The sequence below is a fragment of the Salmo trutta genome, chromosome 24, assembly GCF_901001165.1.
Source record: "Salmo trutta chromosome 24, fSalTru1.1, whole genome shotgun sequence".
Classification (NCBI taxonomy): domain Eukaryota; kingdom Metazoa; phylum Chordata; class Actinopteri; order Salmoniformes; family Salmonidae; genus Salmo; species Salmo trutta.
This window is the reverse complement of record NC_042980.1, coordinates 30,286,950-30,314,246: the sequence shown is the minus strand read 5'-3', so window position 1 is coordinate 30,314,246 and position 27,297 is coordinate 30,286,950. Positions and strand designations below refer to the sequence as shown.

The 27,297-nt window shown below is 44.3% G+C and overlaps 1 protein-coding gene across 1 annotated transcript in view; it reads left to right on the top strand.

Annotated features, from left to right (window-relative positions):
• Positions 1-27,297, top strand: part of LOC115161070 (ephrin type-A receptor 3) — a gene marked incomplete in the record, with an annotated part of 118,163 nt that overhangs the window by 16,053 nt on the left and 74,813 nt on the right. Inside the window, 1 exon segment of the mRNA XM_029711784.1 lies at positions 5,776-6,436. Coding sequence (XP_029567644.1) covers positions 5,776-6,436 — 661 coding nt within the window.

Sequence of the window (27,297 nt, the reverse complement as noted above, 5' to 3'; positions counted from 1 at the left end):
GTATTACAACACAGATCAACCCTTACTAATCTAGTATTACAATACAGATCAACCCTTACTAACCTAGTATTACAACACAGATCAACCCTTACTAACCTAGTATTACAATACAGATCAACCCTTACTAACCTAGCATTACAACACAGAGATCAAACCTTACTAACCTAGTATTACAATACAGATCAACCCTTACTAACCTAGTATTATAACACAGATCAACCCTTACTAACCTAGTATTACAACACAGATCAACCCTTACTAACCTAGTATTACAACACAGATCAACCCTTACTAACCTAGCATTATAACACAGATCAACCCTTACTAACCTAGTATTACAACACAGATCAACCCTTACTAACCTAGTATTATAACACAGATCAACCCTTACTAACCTAGCATTACAACACAGATCAACCCTTACTAACCTAGTATTACAACACAGATCAACCCTTACTAACCTAGTATTACAACACAGATCAACCCTTACTAACCTAGTATTACAACACAGATCAACCCTTACTAACCTAGCCTTATAACACAGATCAACCCTTACTAACCTAGTATTACAACACAGATCAACCCTTACTAACCTAGTATTATAACACAGATCAACCCTTACTAACCTAGCATTACAACACAGATCAACCCTTACTAACCTAGTATTACAACACAGATCAACCCTTACTAACCTAGTATTACAACACAGATCAACCCTTACTAAGCTAGTATTACAACACAGAGATCAAACTTACTAACCTAGTATTACAACACAGATCAACCCTTACTAACCTAGTATTACAACACAGATCAACCCTTACTAACCTAGTATTACAACACAGAGATCAACCCTTACTAACCTAGTATTACAACACAGAGATCAACCCTTACTAACCTAGTATTACAACACAGATCAACCCTTACTAACCTAGTATTACAACACAGATCAACCCTTACTAACCTAGTATTACAACACAGATCAACCCTTACTAACCTAGTATTATAACACAGATCAACCCTTACTAACCTAGCATTATAACACAGATCAACCCTTACTAACCTAGTATTACAACACAGATCAACCCTTACTAACCTAGTATTATAACACAGATCAACCCTTACTAACCTAGCATTACAACACAGATCAACCCTTACTAACCTAGTATTACAACACAGATCAACCCTTACTAACCTAGTATTACAACACAGATCAACCCTTACTAAGCTAGTATTACAACACAGAGATCAAACTTACTAACCTAGTATTACAACACAGATCAACCCTTACTAACCTAGTATTACAACACAGATCAACCCTTACTAACCTAGTATTACAACACAGAGATCAACCCTTACTAACCTAGTATTACAACACAGAGATCAACCCTTACTAACCTAGTATTACAACACAGATCAATCCTTACTAACCTAGTATTACAACACAGAGATCAACCCTTACTAACCTAGTATTACAACACAGAGATCAACCCTTACTAACTCAGTAGTGCAACAAAACAATCAAAATACAAAACAGCATGACTTCCTTCCCTTCCCTATTCCACCTACTTCCTCCTGTGTCTCTACCAATGCCACGGTCTAAGTCTACGTATGTGTGTGTGGTTCTGTGTGTTGGCCTACTGTGTTTATTTGTCTACCCATTACAATACTGGCCTCGTGGGCTGCAGCAGCCAATTCCTCCTCTGAACTTTATTAAGTGTTGGCTGGCTGGAGCTGAAGGTAATCCGCTCATTTGTTCTATAGAGCTGCCAGCCCTGGTTTCCCCCAGCTATATATTAACTACCGGCACTATAAAACCTAGAGGTTATTTTGTAAGGTTGAACAAAACACACTTACAGAACACTGACTTTTAATGTTTCATGCTTATTTTGGACTGGGTTTGAGGCCAGGGTTGGGTAATTGACATAACCTTTGAGAGTGGGAATTCCTCTGTAAAGTTAGAAAGATTCAGAACAGATTGAAAATACAGTGAGTGGGTTGAACTAAGGTACGGTACGTAGATACACTACTTAATATCTCTGCAGAAACCACTGCCTGCTGTGGTCTTGAACGGTGAGAGAGAGGGGGATGAAGAGAATGAGAGGGGGGAAGGAGAGAGCGCTGGATGAAGAGAGAGGGGGAGAGAGAGAGTGCTGATGATCAAGTCCTCAAGGTGAATCATGGGTAATTACTCATGTCGTTGGCTGACGGCGGCTGATAAGCATTCTGTCCTGAGAGCCAGTCCCTCTGAAATGATTTCTCAAAATGCGGTGGCATGGGGCCACACACACACACACACACACACACACACACACACACACACACACACACACACACACACACACACACACACACACACACACACACACACACACACACACACACATATTGACGGTAACAGATGGGCCCCTGGTCTGTAAGCAAAGTGCTACCCAGTGTTACGGCACAAACAGCACCCTAACCCCACTGTGCACCCTAGCCTCATTCTAATTCAGTCATAGCCCTGGGGTGTGTGTCACGGTCACTCCGGTGTCGATTAGGAGTTCTTGATGACTCATTGTAGATTAAGATGTGGACGACCTCATCATCATGGTGCCCTCAGCAGGCCTATGTTTCCCAACTTTGGAAGGAGAAATCCCTAACAATTTGCCCCCACCAATTTACAGATATATTCCACATTGTCTGAGGAACCAGAGGAGGAACTCATCTCCCACTGAATATCAAGTCTGGACTAATGAGAAACTCTATATGGTGCTGGGAGCCTGAGGTCTGGGCCTGCAAAGACATGTACACACTATGCACTCTTGGCATCGCCTCATCCAATCCCAGAGAGACACACTACATTACTGCTCTCCAGTCCAGAGCCTAATGGCACAGCTCTTTTGGCCAGCGTCCACCACTCCTCAGTCTCCATGTATTGTAATACCCAAACTCATTTAGTCACCATAGCACCATATTCCCCCAAATACAAACTGACTGACTGACTGACTGAGTGAGAGGCCCCCAGCTGCACTGGGAGAGAAGAGAAAAGCCTGTCCATAAACGAGAGATTAGCACATGGTGAGGCCTGGAGAGGGCCTGCTATAGAGGGGGACTGTAGGGGGATGTAAAGGGGTGGGGTGGGGGGGAGGGGGGGTAGTGTTATGGTTTTTCTCTGGTCAAAACTGTGATGAAAATCTTCTGAGTTCTGTCGTGGTGACCCAGATCAGGAAACTAAAGCTGCTCTGCACTTGACTTTTCTCTGGTTTCTACCACACTGTGGGAATGGAGAGAATTAAGAGTGAAAAATAAATAAATAAATTACTTGTCTCAATCAAGCAGCTGAACCGGACTCCTTATTGAACATTAGTCAGATCAATGAAGCTTCAGGTTTCACCACTGACCTTCTCTGTTGGGTCACAGCCATCGATATCAGGAGTCAGGCTCCATTACATTTCTAAACACTGAATACATTGATTCAAACTGTAAATAATATACATTGTTTCAATTTTATGTTCAGAGAATACCTTAGATGGTTGAAAACAAGGAAACAACTAATTGAAATGTGTCATTGGACTGAAGCTGTGTCCCTCAGGCCATTGAAGTGGCCTGGGATCCCGCTTCTTGGTCAGAGTGTCTGATCATTAGGTGGACCCCCGTGACCTGGGGACAGGGGTCAGAGTTCAGGGGCAGGGTCTGAATGTTGTTTTATATCAATTAGTGTGAGAGAGTTGTCCTGACATATAGAAAAGTGGTGTTGCTAGTTTTAGACCCCTACTACTGCCTAACACTGGCCTGATAGAGTACATTCTGTCTGTCACTCTGTCACTTTCTCTCTCTGTGTTTCTCTCTGGAGCACACACACTCTTTCTCTCTGACCTTTTGTCTCTCTTTCCCTCCTCCCACTCTCTCCCTTTAATAATGGAAACCCAGTAACTGTAATTCTGACCTCACAGGCATTTCAATTAAGAGGACGAGTATGGAAACTGAGAAAGTTGTGTGTGAGAGTGGATGCACTTGTACGTGTGTGTGTGTGTATGTTGTGAGTGTGTGTCTGTGAAGGCTAAATCACAGGGGTCATGTATATGATACTACCACAGGGCTGTAGAAATGTCAGTCTTTTCTAACTAATGTAATTCCACTGTAACGTGATCAGGAGAAGGATTATAAGGTTATTACATATCCCCCTCTCTGAAACACCAGCTCTCCTCTCTCACTACCCCGCTGCCAGAGACTCAGCTAGCTGGCAGCTTGTGTGTGTGTGTGAGCATGCTTGTTGGCCTGCCTTCATAGCCAGTGCACACTGGGGAGTCGTGTTAGGGCTTTGCCAACTGCTGGTTCAACCGTTTCATTTCTCTCTCTCCTCTTTCCCCCTTTCTCTAACCCCCCTCTCTCTATCCCCTCTCCCCCTCCTTGTTGGTGTCAGTGCTGTAAAGAGATAGTTATACAAGCCCAATGTCATCATCACAGCTAGAGAGGATCGAGAGGCTGTACAGTTGAGAGATGACGTCTCATGCTGTGTGTGTGTGTGTGTGTGTGTGTGTGTGTGTGTGTGTCAAAGACATGCAGAAAGAGAGGGAGAAAGTAAAAAGGAGGAAGGAATAGTGGAAAGGAGCGAGGGAAGGGTGAAGTTTGTCATAATGATGTCATGTATGGCAGGGGATGGTCCATGCAATATGTTATTCTGCAGTGTATGATCTGCACATCGTAGAATAACTTTCATTTGTTTTGGCAGCAGTGGTTTAAAGCACAGTAATTCTCTGGATTAGGATGACACACACACACACACACACACACACACACACACACACACACACACACACACACACACACACACACACACACACACACACACACACACACACACACACACACACACACATTGCATATCTCAGTTACACTGAGCTCACACCTGGGTTTCATTTCTAACCTCTGCTTCCACTGCCCCTCTCTAACCGCGCTGGCAAGTCAGTGTGTGTGGGGGATCCTCTTCCAGTGTTTGTGGATCACAGAGAACTTATACAAAGACAGCATTAGTGGAAAGAGCCAGCACTAACAATTACATTAGATATATTTCAATGTGCATCATATCGCTCAACATGAAGACACATGAACTCGTAATAGTATAAACCCTGTTCCCTAGATCCAACAGTGATCTCCTTTCAAAGTGAGAGAGAGAGAGAGAGAGGTTTGTTCGTACCCTTGTTCGTACCCTTGTTCGTACCCTTGCTAAAAGTCTGTGGAAGGACGACAAAGAATCCCCTCTAATGCTGGAAAGAGACTTCCATATGTAGAAGATGTGTGTGAAAAGAATACCTGGCTTCAACAGCTGCAATCAGAGAGAGAGAGAGAGTGCGGAGAAAGGATGATGTTGACAAAGCAAGAGAAATGGGGGACGGTTAAAATAAGATAAATTATGAATGCTGTTGGTTGCCAAGTAAATCACTATTATTGTAATAGAAAACGCACCCTGTTCATCATTAAAATGAAGTTCCACTTACCCAGAACAGACCTCTGTGTGTTGGAGAGACTCATTCATTCAGCCACTCATGACTGATGGAGAATAATGTCATTTAAAGCCATACAATTTAATAAGTGTCACTTTAGCCACAATAATAACCATTGTTCAAGTGTTTCCCTATTCAGCGCAGCTTTGATTCAAAGTTTAACCGTTGGGACAGGGAGACTAAACTACATGATGTATGAGTATCCTGGTGTGTTTAGAATAAAGAATTGGAATGACATTCTTTCTCTCTCCCCCTTTTTTTCCTCCCTCTCCCCATCTCTCTCTCTTCTCAGTGGGAGGAGATCAGCGGAGTTGACGAGCACTACACTCCCATCAGGACCTTCCAGGTGTGTAACGTGATGGAGTACAGTCAGAACAACTGGCTGAGGACCAACTGGATCCCCCGCCAGTCGGCCAAGAAGATCTACGTGGAGCTAAAGTTCACCCTGAGAGACTGTAACTCCATCCCCCTGGTCCTGGGGACCTGCAAGGAGACCTTCAACCTGCTGTACCTGGAGACGGATGAGGACCAGGGCATCCGCTTCAGAGAACACCAGTTCTCCAAGATCGACACCATCGCTGCAGATGAGAGCTTCACTCAAATGGACCTGGGGGACCGTATTCTGAAGCTCAACACGGAGGTCCGGGAGGTGGGGCCTGTTACCAAGAAGGGCTTCTACCTGGCGTTCCAGGACGTGGGGGCGTGTGTGGCCCTGGTGTCAGTCAGGGTCTACTTTAAGATGTGCCCGTTCATCGTTAGGAACCTGGCCTCATTCCCTGACACGGTGCCCATGGACTCTCATTCATTGGTGGAGGTGAAGGGCTTGTGTGTCAATCACTCCAAGGAGCAGGAGCCACCGCGTATGTACTGTAGCACAGAGGGAGAGTGGCTAGTGCCCATAGGGAAGTGTCTGTGTAACGTTGGCTATGAGGAGAGAGGGAGCTCCTGCCAAGGTAAGACAGTCATACTACTCCATATACTTATTTTCATTTATTTCTTTATTTCTTTATTTTTCCTTCTGGTTTCTTCTCCCCCTCTCTCTTCCCCCCTCTCTTTTTTATTTCTTATTTTATCTCCCTTTTCTCCTCCCTACCTCTCCATCGCTGAAATATACATTCCTAGTCGATACTCAACATTGGCTCTGAGTGTACACAGTACCTTGTAATGTTTTGAAAGCACGGTTTCAGCTGTGGTAAAGTTCTGATCTATTACACAGATACACACACCTCATATCTGTCGGCCATCTCTGGCCTTTGCTCTAACCACTAGAAACCCAGTATGTGTGTGTATGAGGGTTGGGTGAGGAGTTCTGTGTGTATGGTAGAGGGCCCAGCTTACAGTAGTTATATCTGTGAGCTCCTCCTCTCTCACCTCATCAGGATGGAGGAAGGACCAGTTCTCTGTGTGTATGTCTGCTGTTGGAGGCCATGGAGAGAGGGGGATATCAGAGGAAAGGGTGTGTGCTGCTGAGGGCTGGGACATGATAGGGATCTGGGCTGGTGTTTTGGGTGTTTTGACATGGGCGAAATAGGCCTGGAGAAGATTATGTTATATGATATTGTGTGTGCAAAGATATGGTGATATGATGAGATGGTGTGTGTAAGGGGAACTTTTTGTTCCAATGGGAGCACTGTGCCCAGAGAAATTACTACAGCTCAGAAAGTCAAGAGACCATCTACTCCTCTTCTCTCTTTTCAGATGGGAATGTTTTCTGTGTTGATCACTGTGTGAAGATATTGATCCACTCACTCTCTGTGCATTCACTATTCTATGGATGAGTGAGTGGAAGGATGAATGAGTCATGTTGAATTAAAGATCAAAGGTAATCTCCCTGGTCAAGTTCTGGTGTCAAGGGTAAGAAAGAGAGAAGACCCTTTCCTTCCTGTCTCGTTCTCTGGAGAGAAACAAGTGAAAGAAAGACAGACAAATGGTAGTGAGAGGCAAATGTTCCTTCTCTCTCGGTCTCTGGGTCTCTTGGTGTCTCTGTCGCGCTTCCTCTGTCTCTCTCTCTGTCTCTCTCTCTCTGTCTCTCTCTATGTGTCTCTCTCTGTCTCTCTCCTGTCAGTGTGAGTAGTGTGAATGTTTGGGTGTATTTGACAATCTCTTATTAGTTTCACTGACGGCTAATGGAGTCTAATAAGGGCTTATGTTACGCCGGTTATGACAGCTGCACTGTGACTCACACACACACACACACACACACACACACACACACACACACACACACACACACACACACACACACACACACACACACACACACACAGCCCCCCGTGTACAGCGACAGCGAGGGGCCCAGGGCGCAGCTTGGCCCCCAGTGTTAACAGACAGATGAGTGTTGAGGGGCCAGTGTAGCATGCGGTGGGTAGCAGAGTGGCTACGCTAGCACCGGGATATGTTTAGGTTTCCAGAACTACTTCTCCTATCTGTGTGTGTTTTTGTAACTCTGAGTCAGATGTAGAGAAAGGCTTTACTTCACTGAATATTTCATGGAGTGTGTTTTCTTTGAGAAGTGACGCAGCATTTTCTATTTGTCTTTGCAGGGTGTGTGTGTGTGTGTGTGTGTGTGTGTTTGTACTGCGTGCCTGTGTATGTTTTTATTTTTATTTTATACTTTTTTTGTTGGTCGGTGTATGTTTGTAGGGGCCTCAAAGAGTATTTTATTTGTTTACTAGGATCCCCATTAGCTTTTGCAGAAGCAGCAGCTACTTTAACTGGGGTCCTCAAAAAACACAGAACATGACAAGTAACAAAACACTGATACACTGATAGACAAGGACAGTCACACAAATGTAAAATACATGATATACAAACAATGTAAAAATAAATAAATAATACAATACAAAAAGAATGTGTGTGTGTTTTTTAAAGGCAATTTAGCTGTTTGCTTGGGTAACTGGAGATGTCCATGCGATCATTGCTCTGTACAAAACTGTGCATTGCCGTGAATTCGTTTCGGACTTGGGGACTGTGAAGAGACCCCTGGTGACATGTCTTGTGGGGTATGTATTTGTGTCTGAAGAGACCCCTGGTGTCATGTCTTGTGGGGTATGTATAGGTGTCTGAAGAGACCCCTGGTGGCATGTCTTGTGGGGTATGTATAGGTGTCTGAAGAAGAGAGCCCTGGTGGCATGTCTTGTGGGGTATGTATAGGTGTCTGAAGAGAGCCCTGGTGGCATGTCTTGTGGGGTATGTATAGGTGTCTGAAAAGAGCCCTGGTGGCATGTCTTGTGGGGTATGTATAGGTGTCTGAAGAGAGCCCTGGTGGCATGTCTTGTGGGGTATGTATAGGTGTCTGAAAAGAGCCCTGGTGGCATGTCTTGTGGGGTATGTATAGGTGTCTGAGTTTAATGTTATTTGATTATGCAGACAATCTGGAATTTTTGTCACAATAATATTTATCATACAAACTAGGAGAAGCAGTTAATCTCTTGTCCATCCTCAACCAGAAAAGACTGACATGCATGTTGTTGTTAGTTCTGCAGCTTTGCTCGGTCTTTCTTTGCTAAACTTGACCATATTACCAGACAGTAATCAAGATGGGACAAGACCAGCGCCTGAACAACTAGTACAGTTGATTATTGTGTCATCGTTTTAGAACAGACATACCCCTCCCCATCTTCACAACAACTTTGTCAATAGGACTTGCCCATGACAATTGACCATCCAATGTTATACCTAGATTTAGATGTATTTAAGACCAGTTTGTTATTAATCATCCATTCTGATACTGACTGTAACTCATTATTTACAATTTCAGTGCACTCACTGGCTTTGGGTGCTGACATGTATTCCACATGCGTAGTCATTCTAGCTTCGTGTAAGACCAGTGACAAATTATTTGTACAAAATAGAGAAGAGTAACACCCAAGGTAACCGCTCTGAGGGACACAGCAATGTACATATCTGATGTTAGAGAAGCTTCCATTGAAGAACACTCTCTGGGTTCTATTGGATAAATAACTCTCCAACCATGTGATAGCAGGTGATGTAAAGCCATAGCAAGTGAGTTTCTTCAATAACAATTTATGATCAATAACATGAAAAGCTGCACTAAAATCTAACAAAACTGCTACAAATATCATCGTATTATCCATTTATTTGAACCAATCATCAGTCATCTGAGTCAGCGCAGTACAAGTTGAGTTCCATTCTCTAGATGCATGCTGAAAGTAATTAGTTAACTTTTTCCCTGAAAAATAGCATTGTATTTGGTCAAGCACAATCCTATCTATCAGTTTACTAAGAACAGGCAGCAAACTGATTGGGCGGCTGTTAGAGCAAAGGGTGCTTTCCTATTTTTAGGCAGTAGAATTACTTTAGCTTCCTTCCACGACTGTGGACACACACTCATTTAGGCTTTGGTTAAAGATATAGCAAATAGGGGTGGCAATACAGTCTGCTACCATTCTCAATAGTTTCCCATCAAGGTTGTCTAGACCTGGTGGCTTATTATTATTGATGGGTAACAATGGTTTTTCCACCTCTCCCACACTAACTTGACCAAATTCAAAACAGCAATTCTTCTCTTTTATTATTAGATATTTTATACAAAAATATGATGGTTCACTGTTCAATGTTGACATTTCACTTCTGAGTTTTTCCACTTTACTAGTGAAACAGTCATTGAATGGATTGGCCATATAGAAAGGTTTTGTTATAAATGACCCATCAACTTCCATCAATGATGGAGATGAATTGGGTTTTCTGCCCATGATATCATTTAAAGTACCCGAAGGCTTTTTCCATTATGTTTTATGTCATTTGTCTTTGTTTGGTAATATAATTTATTCTTCTTTTTGTTAAGTTTAGTCACAACATTTCTCAATTTAAAGTATGTCAACCAATCAGCTGAGCACTCTGGCTTGTAAACCACCTCCACTGCATTATTTCTTTGAACCATACCATTTTTCAATGAATCATCAATCCAGGGGGCTCTAACGGGTCGCACAGGTGCATGCTTGTCAACCATTTGTATGAATAATTGTACAAATACTTCCGGTGTTGCGTCTGGATTCACTTCCACATGCACATCAGACCAACATACATTTTTTACATCTTCAACAAAATAATCCTGAGAAAACATTTTGTATGATCTCTTATGACTCACTATAAGCTCTGCAGCATTAGTGATATATGATCAATACAAAATGTGTGTGTGATGTGGGGCTGAAGCTACTGGCCCTGAGGCTTGGTTCTCTCATTCCTCCCAGGCTTTTGGGAAGGAGGGTGGACAATGAGCCGGTCATAGTGGATGTAAACAGTGTTCCCATACTCTCTAGCAGCTTTCATAGCTGGGTTAAGTTATTTCCGCCTCTGGCGCACAGACTCAGAGAAGTCCTCATTGTGGAATATATTGGTTCCTCTAAAGTTCTTGGCTCTCTCCAGAACAGCCATTCTGTCCTTAAACCTCAGGAACTTACCACTATAGGCCTGGGTCTGTCTCCTGGGCTGGTTACAGGTTTTTCAGACCTGTGGGCGCGCTCCACCTAAATCTTCATATGATCCATCTGCAGCTTTTCACTGATAATTTTTCTTACTTTCTTCTCAGACTCGGCCCAGTGCTCAGTGCTCTGGTATGCCATCCACAATGATGTTATTCCTCCTGGACTGTCCCTCTAGTCTGTTTTGCTAGTCATTGTTAATAATGATTCACAGACAGTGCTGTCATCATCTTGAGAGGACTTACAGTTTGTAGTCATATTGCTGCAGGTCTCTTTCAGGACATCCACCTCTCCTTGGGAGAACTGCAGACTATTCTTAAGGTCCTGAACCTCTCTGGTCAGATCATCCATTCTTTTGTTAGTTGAGTCCATCAGTATTTGGACAAAGCTCTTTAAGCTAAAGTATTTTCCTGTTGTAACAACTGCTTGTAAAACCCTTTTTGTCCGTTTAAAAGATCCTTCACCTGTGATAGAGAAACACTGTCCTCTCCATGACTCTCACCTTTGGTTTTGGATGCCATGGTAGCAACGTAGGCTAACGCTGGTACACCACACAGTTCTAGACATGGCAACATTTAGCAGGGATTTAGACCGAAACAAGCCCGCGACAATCCGCTGTCCCAGCCCACAAGTGCTAACCACTTTGCGGGCTGTGTTCAGGCTGTCAAGGAAACCTTACTAGCTTGATAGCTAGTTAGCAGCTAGGCTAGCTGCTACGCAGCTCTTCAAACTTTTAGTTGTCCCTAGACAGATATAGCAGTCTCAGCAACTGATGCTAACCGTATCGTGGGATCCAAATTAAAAAGGTAGCTAGTAACCAAACTTATTCAATAGAACACTTTCAAAACAACAAACCGAGCTATACCTCGTTCCGTGTTCAACACATAACGATGTTCTGTACCAAATGGTCTGTACCAGAGTATGTGGGGTGTCATACTTATCCGGTGCTATAGCTCTGTGTGTTAGTTCAGAGATTTGTGTAAAGCTGAGGAATTGTTTTCATAGTGAGGCTTCAAAATAAAATAAGAGTTTAGTTCCGACTACAAGGGCTTTAGCATGCTGCCGCCTGGTGTGTATTTGTTTGTGTGTTTGTGTGTGTGTGTGTGTGTGTGTGTGTGTGTGTGTGTGTGTGTGTGTGTGTGTGTGTGTGTGTGTGTGTGTGTGTGTGCACAACAAGATATCAGTCTGACTTCATGTCCCGACGTCCTTGGACAAATGTCTGTTTTTGATGAGTAAACTGACTTAATCTGCCGACATTCGGTGACAAACGTGTTACATTTGGGCACAAAGAAACAACTCTAAGGTTAAGTTTAGGCATTAATTCCGACTGGGTTAAGGTTTTAGGATAGGCTTAAAACAGAAACAACTCTAAGGTTAAGTTTAGGCATTAATTCCGAATGGGTTAAGGTTTTAGGATAGGCTTAAAACAGAAACAACTCTAAGGTTAAGTTTAGGCATTAATTCCGACTGGGTTAAGGTTTTAGGATAGGCTTAAAACAGAAACAACTCTAAGGTTAAGTTTAGGCATTCATTCTGACTGGTTAATTGAAGGATTAAGGTTTGGGATAAGGTTAAAACTTTAAGCATTAATTCCGACTGAGCTTGCTAAATTGTTGTGGACGGATGCCGGTGTGGTATAAGACGTGAAATCCAGCTCTATAGACAGTGGGTTCAATCCCAGTGTGGGGCAGTTTTGACGACGTTTCCGTCCTGGGGATCTGCACGAAGATTGAATTTCACCCTGGATCTGGAGGGATCCCTCTGATGTGCATGCATGCATACATGAATGCATTTCTGCTAGCAGTAGAAGCAAAGTTCAATAGACATAGGACTTTAAATTCTTTGCCAGTAATATAACATTGACTGATCAGTGAAGGTCATAACATTGTCTGATCAGTGAAGGTCATAACATTGTCTGATCAGTGAAGGTCATAACATTGTCTGATCAGTGAAGGTCATAACATTGACTGATCAGTGAAGGTCATAACATTGACTGATCAGTGAAGGTCATAACATTGACTGATCAGTGAAGGTAATAACATTGACTGATCAGTGAAGGTCATAACATTGACTGATCAGTGAAGGTCATAACATTGACTGATCAGTGAAGGTCATAACATTGACTGATCAGTGTAGGTCATAACATTGACTGATCAGTGAAGGTCATAACATTGACTGATCAGTGAAGGTCACTGAATCCAGGAGGAACTAGATCTAGATCATCTAATAGACTGTATCTGCCTCAGCCAGAGAGATGATGAGACACCTCACATTTTCATATGGGAGTTCTGTGTAGCTTTGTGGACAGAAAATGACACTATAGGAGTCCACTGGTAGAGTGACACTGTCCTCTGGTGTTACATTGGACTGAAGCAGGTAATGTAGTTGATATCTACCATCAGTGTGAAATTCCTCCAACCTTAATTTGAGCTTAAAACAGCAAACACAGGGCGCTCAGCAGCCAGCCGGATGTGTGTCACAGTGTGTGTGTGTGTGCGTGCGTGCGTGTGTGTGTGTGTGTGTGTGTGTGTGTGTGTGTGTGTGTGTGTGTATGTGTCAGCAGCTGTTCACCAGTTCCTCTGAGACAGACAAGGGTTTACATTCCTGTTGGATTTACCAAGACACACAATCCCACACACACTAGCCCTTATTACTTATCAGACACACACACACACACACACACACACACACACACACACACACACACACACACACACACACACACACACACACTGCTTGCCAACCTTGATTACTTAGCAGATCTTATTAAAGCCAGAGTGTGGTGGGGTATTTTAACAAGCCGCCAGTTAAGCTGAGGAGTAACTTTAATTCTGCCTGGCATGAACACACACACACACACACACACACACACACACACACACACACACACACACACACACACACACACACACACACACACACACACTGTTGGCAGTTCTGAGCGATATCTGGGTGCTGATCTATCGGCTCATGTGATGTTAACTCTTGTTTCTGCAGCTGTGAATGCCCTGTCTTGGTTTATGTGAGATAGAGCACTCTACTTTCTCTTAAAGTACACATTGATTCCCCCTCTAGGCAGACATTGGCCTTGGAAGTGGTTTAGGCTAGTGGTTTAGGCTAGTGGTTTAGGCTAGTGTAGACAGACAGATTGGTCCCTTCAACTAAACATTGATGTTCATTAGCCTGATCATCTGTAACACAACGACGGGCCAGTACTGGGTCTCTTTGTCAATATGGCCTCTGGTCATTATGGAATTGTAACTGTGTCACTTTTTGATGTGTAGATATTTGCGCATGTTTTGGGTCTTTTTTTAGGCTGTGGTTGTTTTGGGAGCAGTACTATAGCTAATGATGCAGTGTTGTGTAATATTGAGTTCAGACTTGGATGGGGTGGGAGGGGGTCTTGGTTTGTTATCCGATTTAGCTGTGGAGGCAAACGGCAGGACTGCTCATTACTGCTCATACACTGTGTGTGTGTGTGTGTGTGTGTGTGTGTGTGTGTGTGTGTGTGTGTGTGTGTGTGTGTGTGTGTGTGTGTGTGTGTGTGTGTGTGTGTGTGTGTGTGTGTGTGTGTTAGTGCTGAGCGATTAGTTCTTTTTGAGGTCGGTTCTGTTTCGATTTTTTGGGGGGACATTAAATGCACTATGCATTATGTGGGTTGAATGCTGTAATACAGAATAAAACAATTCATAAAAGTCCCATGATGGTAGTGACTAGGGCTGTGGTGGTCATAACATTTTGTCAGCTGGTGATGGTCAAGCAAATAACTGCCGGTCTCACAGTAATTGACCGTTAATTAACATAAACACATTTAGCATCTCCTGGCTTCCACACATAGCCTACAAGCCACTGACATTTTAAAAAGTCTAATACATACATGTAATATAACCTACACCATCACAATGAACCCATTGTTTATTTTAGACAGGTCTAAAGAAACATGATATGAAGAAAATGTAGTCTATTTCAGGAGAACAGAATAGCATACTCTGAGTTGTCCTTATGTTAGGTCCTGATCTGGCTATGATATATAGCTGCGGACTGTGCTAGTTCATTTAGCAGACACGATTTGCTTAGAATTCCGTGGCATTATTTTATAGTATGAAGAATACAATTGAACAAAGCTGAATAAAATAGAACCGATATTTTCTCCAAACGATTTAAGGGAGCGCGCACATGCAGCTATTCTGTGTTGAGCGGTTAACAAGTATATGCTTAATTTAGTTATTTATGTAACTTTAGTTGTGATACAAATGTTGGGCTATATGTTTTGATTTTTAAAACATTCTAAGGCTGCATGATGCGACTCAAATTATGATTTTAAAAAAGTTGCATTAAAGGCATGAACTCTGCTTTGTTTTTTTCGCAGGCTGTACACACTTTATCAGTCTCGCATTCACAATTTGACAAGTACTTGATAATGCCTCAAATTTCCTGGCTGCATCCCCTCTGTGTGGCCGTAATGCCCCCTAAAAAAAATCCATGCCTTTTGCAGCCAGTGCTCGTTGTGCCCTTGGGCTGAATATAGTAATTATAATTCTCTTCTCCCGGCTGCGTGCGAAGCACCTCTCACTCACATGGCTCTCTGTCACATGATCGTGTCTTTTGCATAGACTACAAGTGAAGACATACACATCAGGGACACAACTGGGCGCATCCTTATCCAATTCTAAGCTGCATATTGAGGTGCATCACTCAGTTTTCTCACACAGTTGCATAGCCTATAGAAATGTTATGCAACATGAGCTCATGGGCTCTCATGAAGTGTTTGATTAGATTTTCAATTACATTTGCATTGATGCCAAAGGGATTAGAGGGAAAATGGAGTGCTGAGTACCAGGCAGTTATCAGGTTTGGTAGGTTACTAATGACCATCAGCAGCATCAGAGCTTGGAGAAGCCTAATTACCATGACTAAATGGTCACGTAGAATTTGACTGCCTTCATGACTCGTCACCATCGGTGCGGCAGTAATACGGTCACCGTAACAGCCCTAGTAGTGACTGCGCCTTACTGCTTATCACTTATTAATCATCATTTATTCACATTAATTTACTTTAATAATATATTTCAGTTGCGTGTATTACATTTGTTTTTGTTTCATTCTAAGTGATCATCTCATCTCTATAGAGCTGTTGCCTATGCTGTCTGATAAAATATTTTAGTAGTTTTTCAAAATAATAAGGCATATCTTATGACTTCTGAATTCCATCTATCAATCTTTTAGATCATGTACTTTCAGGTAGAGATACCTCGCGAAGCAACTGCTTTCTATCCCTCTCGATCGCAAGGTCTCTCTCCGGCCGTGTTCTTGAGGATCAAAACCACAATGTATCATGGGTCAGTTGTCACTGACTGATCTACAAATAATGGGTGTTATTTATAATGCAAGGTGATTTGTAGATTAGTCAGTCGGCAGTCACCTGCAGTCCTTTTGCTGCTCTTGAACACAGCCTCCACACATACTGGACAAGTATGTGTGCAATGGATTAGTAGTAAATTACCACGCTTTCTGCACTAAACTATGTAGTATATTGGCCTGTTGGAAAATACAGCTCCCTACTACATCTTACAGTTCAGGCTTGGTCTGATTTATCTCTAGAGAAACTGCCCATTGAGCAGAAAGAAAAAAACCTGAAATGGAATTTTAAAAATTGAACTGATGTTGGTCAATGAGTTGTTTAAAAAACAAAAAATGAAAATGTTAGTTAATCGCTCAGCACTAGTGTGTCAGTCTGTGTGTGTGTCTGTGTGTGTGAGTGTGTGTGTTTCTGTGTGTGTTTCTGCGTGTGTGCGTGTGCATTGAGCAGTTTGGGTCTCTCAGAATGCCAGCTCAGTCGAGTTCATGCCTAACACAGCGGACACAAAGACAGAAAATACACACATGAGCATACAAAGAGGTCTCACACTGGCCTTACTCATACACGTGGCCTTTAGTTTGAAGGATACAGGCTCTGACATGTTTGTGTTGCATTGGAGGTACACCCACTCAAACACAAAGGGTTACTGATTGCCTCTGAGAAAACATAGGTAAACACACACACACACAGAGATACAGAGCTACTGGTGCTTCTTCCATCCTCAGCGTGGAGCGCTGAGGTGGACTGAAGCGGTTTCTGAATTGGTCTAAAGTAGGGCTGTGACGATACCAGTATCGCAATATGTTTTCCATGGCAAAAATGAAAACACCAAGCAGATTCTTTGTTCCTTTAAAAACCTGCTGTATGTAAAATATTGTGTGCTTGGAAAATAAAAAAATATGACTCTGGATGACAACATAATTGTTTTATTTAACCTTTAATTAACTAGGCAAGTCAGTTAACAACAAATTCTTATTTACAATCACGGCCTACCAGGGAACAGTGGGTTAACTGCCTTGTTCAGGGGCAGAACGAAAGATTTTTAATTTGTGAGCTCAGGGATTCAATCCAGCAACCTTTTGGTTACTGGCCCAACGCTCTAACCGCTAAGCTACCTGCCGCCCCTAAACATAATGATGTTTGTTTCCAACATTAGGGCTGTTTTTCTGAAGAAGTGAAAGTGAAATCCAAAAGGAAGGAAGTATTGCCATACTGGTATCGTCCCGGTCGTAGCCTAAAGTGGTCAGAAATAGACTAATGGACTCACAGTTAGTGCTCTGCTGTGATCTTTGGTGGTCTAGTAGTGGACTGAAGCAGTCTGGAGTGACCAAATAGTCTGTAGCGGTCAGAATGATGCAGGCCTGACTCAATAGCCCATGGTCCTATGGAATCAAAGCCTAACATGCGTGCCTGAATCTGTGTGTGTGTCTTTCTCTTTGTGTGAGAGAGAGACCAGAGGGGGAAACGATTAGCGACAGGATGGGGAGTGATAGAATAAATGTGGCATTCAATCAACTAGCATGCACACACTCAGTCCTACTCTACTCCCTCGATCACTGTGTTTGTTGGTCCTGGTTATATAAGTGGCAGAACCTCTAGAAGCACAGGCATGTTAACACCAGTGATAAAGTTGCTCTAGATTGAACTTCAGCCCGCTTTGTGCTTGCAGTAGAGTGTGTGTTGTGGTCCAGTTTGTGCTTGCAGTAGAGTGTGTGTTGTGGTCCAGTTTGTGCTTGCAGTAGAGTGTGTGTTGTGGTCCAGTTTGTGCTTGCAGTAGAGTGTGTGTTGTGGTCCAGTTTGTGCTTGCAGTAGAGTGTGTGTTGTGGTTCAGTTTGTGCTTGCAGTAGAGTGTGTGTTGTGGTCCAGTTTGTGCTTGCAGTAGAGTGTGTGTTGTGGTTCAGTTTGTGCTTGCAGTAGAGTGTGTGTTGTGGTTCAGTTTGTGCTTGCAGTAGAGTGTGTGTTGTGGTCCAGTTTGTGCTTGCAGTAGAGTGTGTGTTGTGGTCCAGTTTGTGCTTGCAGTAGAGTGTGTGTTGTGGTTCAGTTTGTGCTTGCAGTAGAGTGTGTGTTGTGGTCCAGTTTGTGCTTGCAGTAGAGTGTGTGTTGTGGTTCAGTTTGTGCTTGCAGTAGAGTGTGTGTTGTGGTTCAGTTTGTGCTTGCAGTAGAGTGTGTGTTGTGGTCCAGTTTGTGCTTGCAGTAGAGTGTGTGTTGTGGTTCAGTTTGTGCTTGCAGTAGAGTGTGTGTTGTGGTTCTTGCTAGCGCCTCCAACCTCCTCTGTCACCCTGGTTTAGTGCTGGGTCCATCTCCCCCTAACCCTCACTGCCCGGTGTCTTTTCTTGCGTAAGTGTGTGTGCGTCTAACCTCTGCTGCCTCTGGGCTCTGTGTTGGCTGGCATTTACCCAGTCTGTCAGGCCCAGAGCTGGAGAGAGCATTTTGCCATTGGAGGCAGTTATAATTCTGAGGATACTTCAGTTTAGTCTCGCCGGGTCTCCTTAGCCAACAGGACTTTTCACTGCTTTTCTAGTCAGGAGCAGAGTGGAAGTTTGTCCTTGGGATTTGTTGGCCTATATAACCTGGACTGGTTACGGTTTGACACCTTAGCCAGGGCAAATATCCCTCTCTCCTACAATAACACACAGACGCAAGGCTTACCCCCCTGGGACTTCCTCCATTCCCAGGTTTACCAAAGCCCTTTCATCCTGGAATTATATTGTTCCTAAAGCGAGGTCAGCTCAGTTCCCACATGGAAGCTATCAGAAAGCCTGTGACTCACCCTGTGCATGTGCGTGTGTGGTGTGTGCAGTGCGAGCGTGCATACCAGTAACGAGGATACTGGTTCTCCTCCACGTATGTACCTGACCCAGGGTTGTTTCTGTCGTAAAACCCCACTTTGACTGTTTCTATGGACCTAGATTACTGCACCATGGGCCTGATCACACAGAGAATACACTTAGATTACTCCACCTTGGGCCTGATCACACAGGTAATATCCCTAGATTACTGCCATGGACCTGATCACACAGATAATATCCCTAGATTACTGCCATGGACCTGATCACACAGATAATATCCCTAGTGTCACGCCCTGACCATAGAGATCCTTATTATTCTCTATGTTTGGTTAGGGCAGGGTGTGACTCGGATGGGGAAGTCTATGTTTTCTGTTTCTTTGTTTTTGGGCCAGTGTGGTTCCCAATCAGAGGCAGCTGTCTATCGTTGTCTCTGATTGGGAATCATACTTAGGCAGCCTGTTTTCCACCTATGTTTGTGGGATGTTGTTTTCTGTTTAGCATTCTGAGCCTGACAGAACTGTTCGCTTTTGTTTCTTTTGGTTATTCTTGTTTGAGTGTTTCTTGAATAAAGTATCATGAACACTTACCACGCTGCGCCTTGGTCCACTTCTCCTTCTAACGACGAGCGTTACACCTAGATTACTGCCATGGACCTGATCACACAGAATATACCTAGATTACTGCCATGGACCTGATCACACAGAATATACCTAGATTACTGCCATGGACCTGATCACACAGAATATACCTAGATTACTGCCATGGACCTGATCACACAGAGAATATACCTAGATTACTGCCATGGACCTGATCACACAGAATATACCTAGATTACTGCCATGGACCTGATCACACAGAATATACCTAGATTACTGCCATGGACCTGATCACACAGAATATACCTAGATTACTGCCATGGACCTGATCACACAGAATATACCTAGATTACTGCCATGGACCTGATCACACAGAGAATATACTTAGATTACTGCCATGGGCCTGATCACACAGAATATACCTAGATTACTGCCATGGACCTGATCACACAGAATATACCTAGATTACTGCCATGGACCTGATCACACAGAATATACCTAGATTACTGCCATGGACCTGATCACACAGAGAATATACTTAGATTACTGCCATGGACCTGATCACACAGAATATACCTAGATTACTGCCATGGACCTGATCACACAGAATATACCTAGATTACTGCCATGGACCTGATCACACAGAATATACCTAGATTACTGCCATGGACCTGATCACACAGAATATACCTAGATTACTGCCATGGACCTGATCACACAGAATATACCTAGATTACTGCCATGGACCTGATCACACAGAATATACCTAGATTACTGCCATGGACCTGATCACACAAAATATACCTAGATTACTGCCATGGACCTGATCACACAGAATATACCTAGATTACTGCCATGGACCTGATCACACAGAGAATATACCTAGATTACTGCCATGGACCTGATCACACAGAATATACCTAGATTACTGCCATGGACCTGATCACACAAAATATACCTAGATTACTGCCATGGACCTGATCACACAGAATATACCTAGATTACTGCCATGGACCTGATCACACAGAGAATATACCTAGATTACTGCCATGGACCTGATCACACAGAATATACCTAGATTACTGCCGTGGGCCTGATCACACAGAATATACCTAGATTACTGCCATGGACCTGATCACACAGAATATACCTAGATTACTGCCATGGACCTGATCACACAGAATATACCTAGATTACTGCCATGGACCTGATCACACAGAGAATACACTTAGATTACTGCCATGGACCTGAACACACAGAATATACCTAGATTACTGCCATGGACCTGATCACACAAAATATACCTAGATTACTGCCATGGACCTGATCACACAGAATATACCTAGATTACTGCCATGGACCTGATCACACAGAATATACCTAGATTACTGCCATGGGCCTGATCACACAGAAAATACCTAGATTACTGCCATGGACCTGATCACACAGAATATACCTAGATTACTGCCATGGACCTGATCACACAGAATATACCTAGATTACTGCCATGGACCTGATCACACAGAATATAGCTAGATTACTCCAGCATGAGCCTGGATCAGAGCAACAGTTTTTTATAGCTCAGGGTTCCAGAAGTTCAAGTCTCCTGTGAAATACTCTCTCACAACCACCTGACAGGCAAGGCTTTTCACATACTCTGAGCCTGCTACCATTATAGTACCTAGTGCCTTAAGAGCTTTAGGTATACTCTGAGCCCTGTACCATTAGGATACCTTGAACCTACAATGTCTGATGCCCCAGGGCAACTCTCCATGGCATAAGTAAAGGAGACTGATTGATAGTGGTCCGTGTCGGATCGATAACTATCCTCCAGCCATCATGTATGTAGAACTCTGACTGTTGTGTTGAGACAGAGTTCAGATAAATCCCTCTCGGTGACTGTAGACTATATCTGAATGTACTCTGCTGTGTGTGTGTGTGTGTGTGTGTGTGTGTGTGTGTGTGTGTGTGTGTGTGTGTGTGTGTGTGTGTGTGTGTGTGTGTGTGTGTGTGTGTGTGTGTGTGTGTGTGTGTGTGTGTGTATCTCTGCGTGCGCTTTTGAGGGGAATGCAGATGGTAAGAAGGCCAAAAACACAGAAAATAAACAACAGCCACAGAGGAATATAAGAACCCCTCCAGAAATATTTGACTTTTCAGAATGCTCTCAACCCCATTCTACTGAAGCAAACTAATTAAAGCATTTGCAGCCCACAGCAACAACACTGTCTCCAGTCTGCAGTGGCTGGGGGGCTCCAGAGGGAAAGAGAAGCCGTCTACAGTACATAACACAGAGTTCAGATCCAAAACGTAGAGATTTTATTAAAGACTCCATTCAACCAGTCTAACCCCGGAATACACCACTGGGAAGTGAAAACAGAACAATCGTCTCCAAACCACACCAGCGTGTGTGTGAGGGCCCCTGGCCCCCTGCCCCAGTGCTGTCTGTCTCCAGATCCTGCATGGGCCCCGTAAACCACAGGAGCGCCTATTCACCAAAGCCCATTGGCTTTCCAACTGATCTTTTATCAGGTAATCTTCCAGAGGAGGCTGACAGGGCTTGGTGCTGGGCTTGGTGCTGGGCTTGGTGCTGGGCTTGGGGCTGGGCTTGGTGCTGGGCTTGGTGCTGGGCTTGGTGCTGGGCTTGGGGCTGGGCTTGGGGCTGGGCTTGGTGCTGAGCTTGGTGCTGAGCTTGGTGCTGGGCTTGGTGCTGGGCTTGGTGCTGAGCTTGGGGCTGGGCTTGGGGCTGGGCTTGGTGCTGGGCTTGGTGCTGGGCTTGGTGCTGAGCTTGGGGCTGGGCTTGGGGCTGGGCTTGGGGCTGGGCTTGGGGCTAGGCTTGGTGCTGGACTTGGTGCTGGGCTTGGTGCTGGGCTTGGTTCTAGACAGTGGGCCAAGCTCTACCTCCCTACAGCAGGCTCTGCTGCCCTGGTGCTGCTGACTTCAAAGCTGCTAACCACAGGCAAGGAATGCAGCCCCAACACAGGAGAGGGTTGATGGAGGGGGGAGAAGAAGAAGGCTGGATGGGGGGAGTAGAGGGTAGAAGGAGAAGGATGGAGGGGTTTGAGATAGAAATGTAGGGGTGTTTGTTTGGGGGGACCCCCAGTCCTGGGTGGGGTGCAGGGTGCGGGGGGGGGGGGGGGTGACAGAGATGGATGAGAGTGTTGTAGCTATGACAGCAGGACACACCCTCACCCAGAACAGGGGGAGACCGGCTCTATCTGATAAACACAGGGGAGGTAAGTGGGAGACAGGGGGAGGTAAGGGGGAGACAAGGGAGGCCTCTGTAGCTCTGATTGTCTGCTGTGTGATTTCAGACAGAACTGTTATTAATTAGTAGTCCATTGAGGCTGCGGGGCTTGTGAATCCTCCGCTGCCTGTATAGCCGCTGTGAGGCCTGTGTTTCTGGAACGTGGATGTGGACGTCTGGTTTATAGAGAAATGTTGAGGTAAGCAACCAGCAGGAAATGTTGCTTAGCGATGTCCGTTTTAAGTTGGCGCTTCAACAACCATTAATCAGAATATGCAGCAGGGTTACAGATGGAGAGCTGAGAGCAGAAGTAACATTCTACAGTACTGGATCCCTCAGCTGACAATGTCAAACCCCACTTCCAACTCACTGCAGTTTGAGATGTGTGTGTGTGTGTCTTTGTCCTTGCTGTGAGAAGTGTGCTGGTTGCATTGTTTGTCTCCTAAAACTTAAAATGAGGTCTGTAGGTAACGCTCCACTGGGATCTGTGTGTGAAAAGAACGTAGGCAGTGAGGTGGAGCCATGGGAGAGAGGGAGAAAGACATGATGACCTCCATGGTGAGAGGACGCGTCTCTCCGTGTGACAGTGTGGTGGTGTCACGCACCCCACTCTGTCCAATCAGCAGGCGGGGTAAAATGTCACCGTCACGCTGAATTGTGGCGGAAGGGACAGATCACAGAATAAACGAGAGGAAAGACCTTTCCTTTTGTCTCCACCAGCCGGAAAACAAGTACGACCCAAGGATGCAGTTAGTTCCTCAGTACATGCATCACTCTGGGGAGAGCAGTGTGTGTGTGTGAGGTTGTGGGGGTGTGCGTGTCCTCAGCTGATTAAAGCCGGTCAGGCCTCAGTGATCAGGCCTTTAGCCGTCTCTCCAGTCTGAATGCCAAACACAACAGAGCATGCCCAGACCAGCCATGTGTGGAGACTGGTCAACCTGAGGAAAAAGGGATGAAGGAGGAGAGATCTGGGGAAGAGGGGATGGAGGAGGAGAGATCTGGGGAAGAGGGGATGGAGGAGGAGAGATCTGGGGAAGAGGGGATGGAGGAGGAGAGATCTGGGGAAGAGGGTATGGAGGAGGAGAGATCTGGGGAAGAGGGTATGGAGGAGGAGAGATCTGGGGAAGAGGGGATGGAGGAGGAGAGATCTGGGGAAGAGGGTATGGAGGAGGAGAGATCTGGGGAGAGGGGATGGAGGAGGAGAGATCTGGGGAAGAGGGTATGGAGGAGGAGAGATCTGGGGAAGAGGGGATGGAGGAGGAGAGATCTGGGGAAGAGGGTATGGAGGAGGAGAGATCTGGGGAAGAGGGGATGGAGGAGGAGAGATCTGGGGAAGAGGGTATGGAGGAGGAGAGATCTGGGGAAGAGGGGATGGAGGAGGAGAGATCTGGGGAAGAAATGATGGAGGGTTGGTGGAGGAGAAACCTGAGGAAGACAAGAGCCATGCTCTCTCTCTCTCTCTCTCTCTCTCTCTCTCTGAGTCAGAAAAAACATGACTGTGTTCAGTAAGAATAAATGAGAGACAAAGCTTTGAAACTGAAAATAAAATGGAATGTTCTGGATAAGCTCAGGTATCGTCACCTAATGAACATAACCCTGGACTAGAGGTAATGAACATAACCCTGGACTAGAGGTAATGAACATAGCCCTGGACTAGAGGTAATGAACATAACCCTGGACTAGAGGTAATGAACATAACCCTGGACTAGAGGTAATGAACATAGCCCTGGACTAGAGGTAATGAACATAGCCCTGGACTAGAGGTAATGAACATAACCCTGGACTAGAGGTAATGAACATAGCCCTGGACTAGAGGTAATGAACATAGCCCTGGACTAGAGGTAATGAACATAACCCTGGACTAGAGGTAAGGAACATAACCCTGGACTAGAGGTAATTAACATAACCCTGGACTAGAGGTAATGAACATAACCCTGGACTAGAGGTAATGAACATAACCCTGGACTAGAGGTAATGAACATAACCCTGGACTAGAGGTAATGAACATAGCTCTGGACTAGAGGTAATGAACATAACCCTGGACTAGAGGTAATGAACATAACCCTGGACTAGAGGTAATGAACATAACCCTGGACTAGAGGTAATTAACATAACCCTGGACTAGAGGTAATGAACATAACCCTGGACTAGAGGTAATGAACATAACCCTGGACTAGAGGTAATGAACTTAACCCTGGACTAGAGGTAATGAACATAACCCTGGACTAGAGGTAATGAACATAACCCTGGACTAGAGGTAATGAACATAACCCTGGACTAGAGGTAATGAACATAACCCTGGACTAGAGGTAATGAACATAACCTTGGACTAGAGGTAATGAACATAACCCTGGACTAAAGGTAATGAACATAACCCTGGACTAGAGGTAATTAACATAACCCTGGACTAGAGGTAATGAACATAACCCTGGACTAGAGGTAATGAACATAACCCTGGACTAGAGGTAATGAACATAACCCTGGACTAGAGGTAATGAACATAACCCTGGACTAGAGGTAATGAACATAACCTTGGACTAGAGGTAATGAACATAACCCTGGACTAGAGGTAATGAACATAACCTTGGACTAGAGGTAATGAACATAACCCTGGACTAAAGGTAATGAACATAACCTTGGACTAGAGGTAATGAACATAACCCTGGACTAGAGGTAATGAACATAACCCTGGACTAGAGGTAATGAACATAACCCTGGACTAGAGGTAATGAACTTAACCCTGGACTAGAGGTAATGAACATAACCCTGGACTAAAGGTAATGAACATAACCCTGGACTAGAGGTAATTAACATAACCCTGGACTAGAGGTAATTAACATAACCCTGGACTAGAGGTAATTAACATAACCCTGGACTAAAGGTAATGAACATAACCCTGGACTAGAGGTAATGAACATAACCCTGGACTAGAGGTAATTAACATAACTCTGGACTAGAGGTAATGAACATAACCCTGGACTAGAGGTAATGAACATAACCCTGGACTAGAGGTAATGAACATAACCCTGGACTAGAGGTAATGAACATAACCCTGGACTAGAGGTAATTAACATAACCCTGGACTAGAGGTAATTAACATAACCCTGGACTAAAGGTAATGAACATAACCCTGGACTAGAGGTAATTAACATAACCCTGGACTAGAGGTAATGAACATAACCCTGGACTAGAGGTAATGAACATAACCCTGGACTAGAGGTAATGAACATAACCCTGGACTAGAGGTAATGAACATAACCCTGGACTAGAGGTAATTAACATAACCCTGGACTAGAGGTAATTAACATAACCCTGGACTAAAGGTAATGAACATAACCCTGGACTAGAGGTAATTAACATAACCCTGGACTAGAGGTAATTAACATAACCCTGGACTAAAGGTAATGAACATAACCCTGGACTAAAGGTCTTCTAAGGAGAGATTTTCTGGTTATTTTAGATCTATTTCTTGATAGATCCTCTTCAGAATGTAGCTGTTTCACGTCCCTCTCTATTCAGTCCTCCCCTTCTTCCTTCCTTTCATCTCTCCCTCCTTACCCTCCTTCCATCTCTCCTGGACCTAGAGCAAGAAGTTGTGACATGGCTCTTTACAGCAGCTCTGCCTTTGTGACTATCACCCCACGACTGACCCTGAGATCTATACCTTCTCTCTCACACAGTCATACACAATGTCTCCCCATCTGTTGTCTCTGTGTGTAGGTGTCTCGCGCTCTCTCTCTCGCTCTCTCTCGCTCTCTCTCGCTCTCTCTCTCTCTCTCTCTCTCTCTCTCTTTCTCTCGTCTGTGAAGTGTCTGGCAGTTATAGAGGGGCATAGGAGCCAACCTTTAAAGGTTGAGATGATGCACAGATGAGCACTGACCTTTATCAGCAGACACTGTATGTGAGATGGGTCCATACGACACAACTGAGGGTGAGGGGCAGACATGGAGAACGAAATGCCAGGGAGGAATGTCCAAGAGGAATTCTTCCACCCCCAGATGCATTTTCACCTATGCCTGTTCAAGTCCAGGGTGGGCGGCGTTTTTCAAGGGGAGAGAAGTGTAGGCCACTCACTGGTTCCTCTCTTCCCTACTTCACTCCTCTTTTCATATGAACTGCTTCACCTTTTCATTCCTGCCGCACAGTAGCTCCTCTTGTGTGTACTGGTGTGTGTAGCTATCGTGGTTGTGTGTGTGTGTGTTCTTGTCTCATGTCATATTGCGTTGTTATGGTGACAGCTCGTTGACAGGGTAATTGGTGTATGTGGTGTTGACGACTCTGCAGTCTTAACGAGGAAGCTCCAAGTCATCCATTGATTTACATTTAAATAGAACCTAAAAGGTTACAGCCTGCTAACTATCATCTGCATGTACTTACCATGC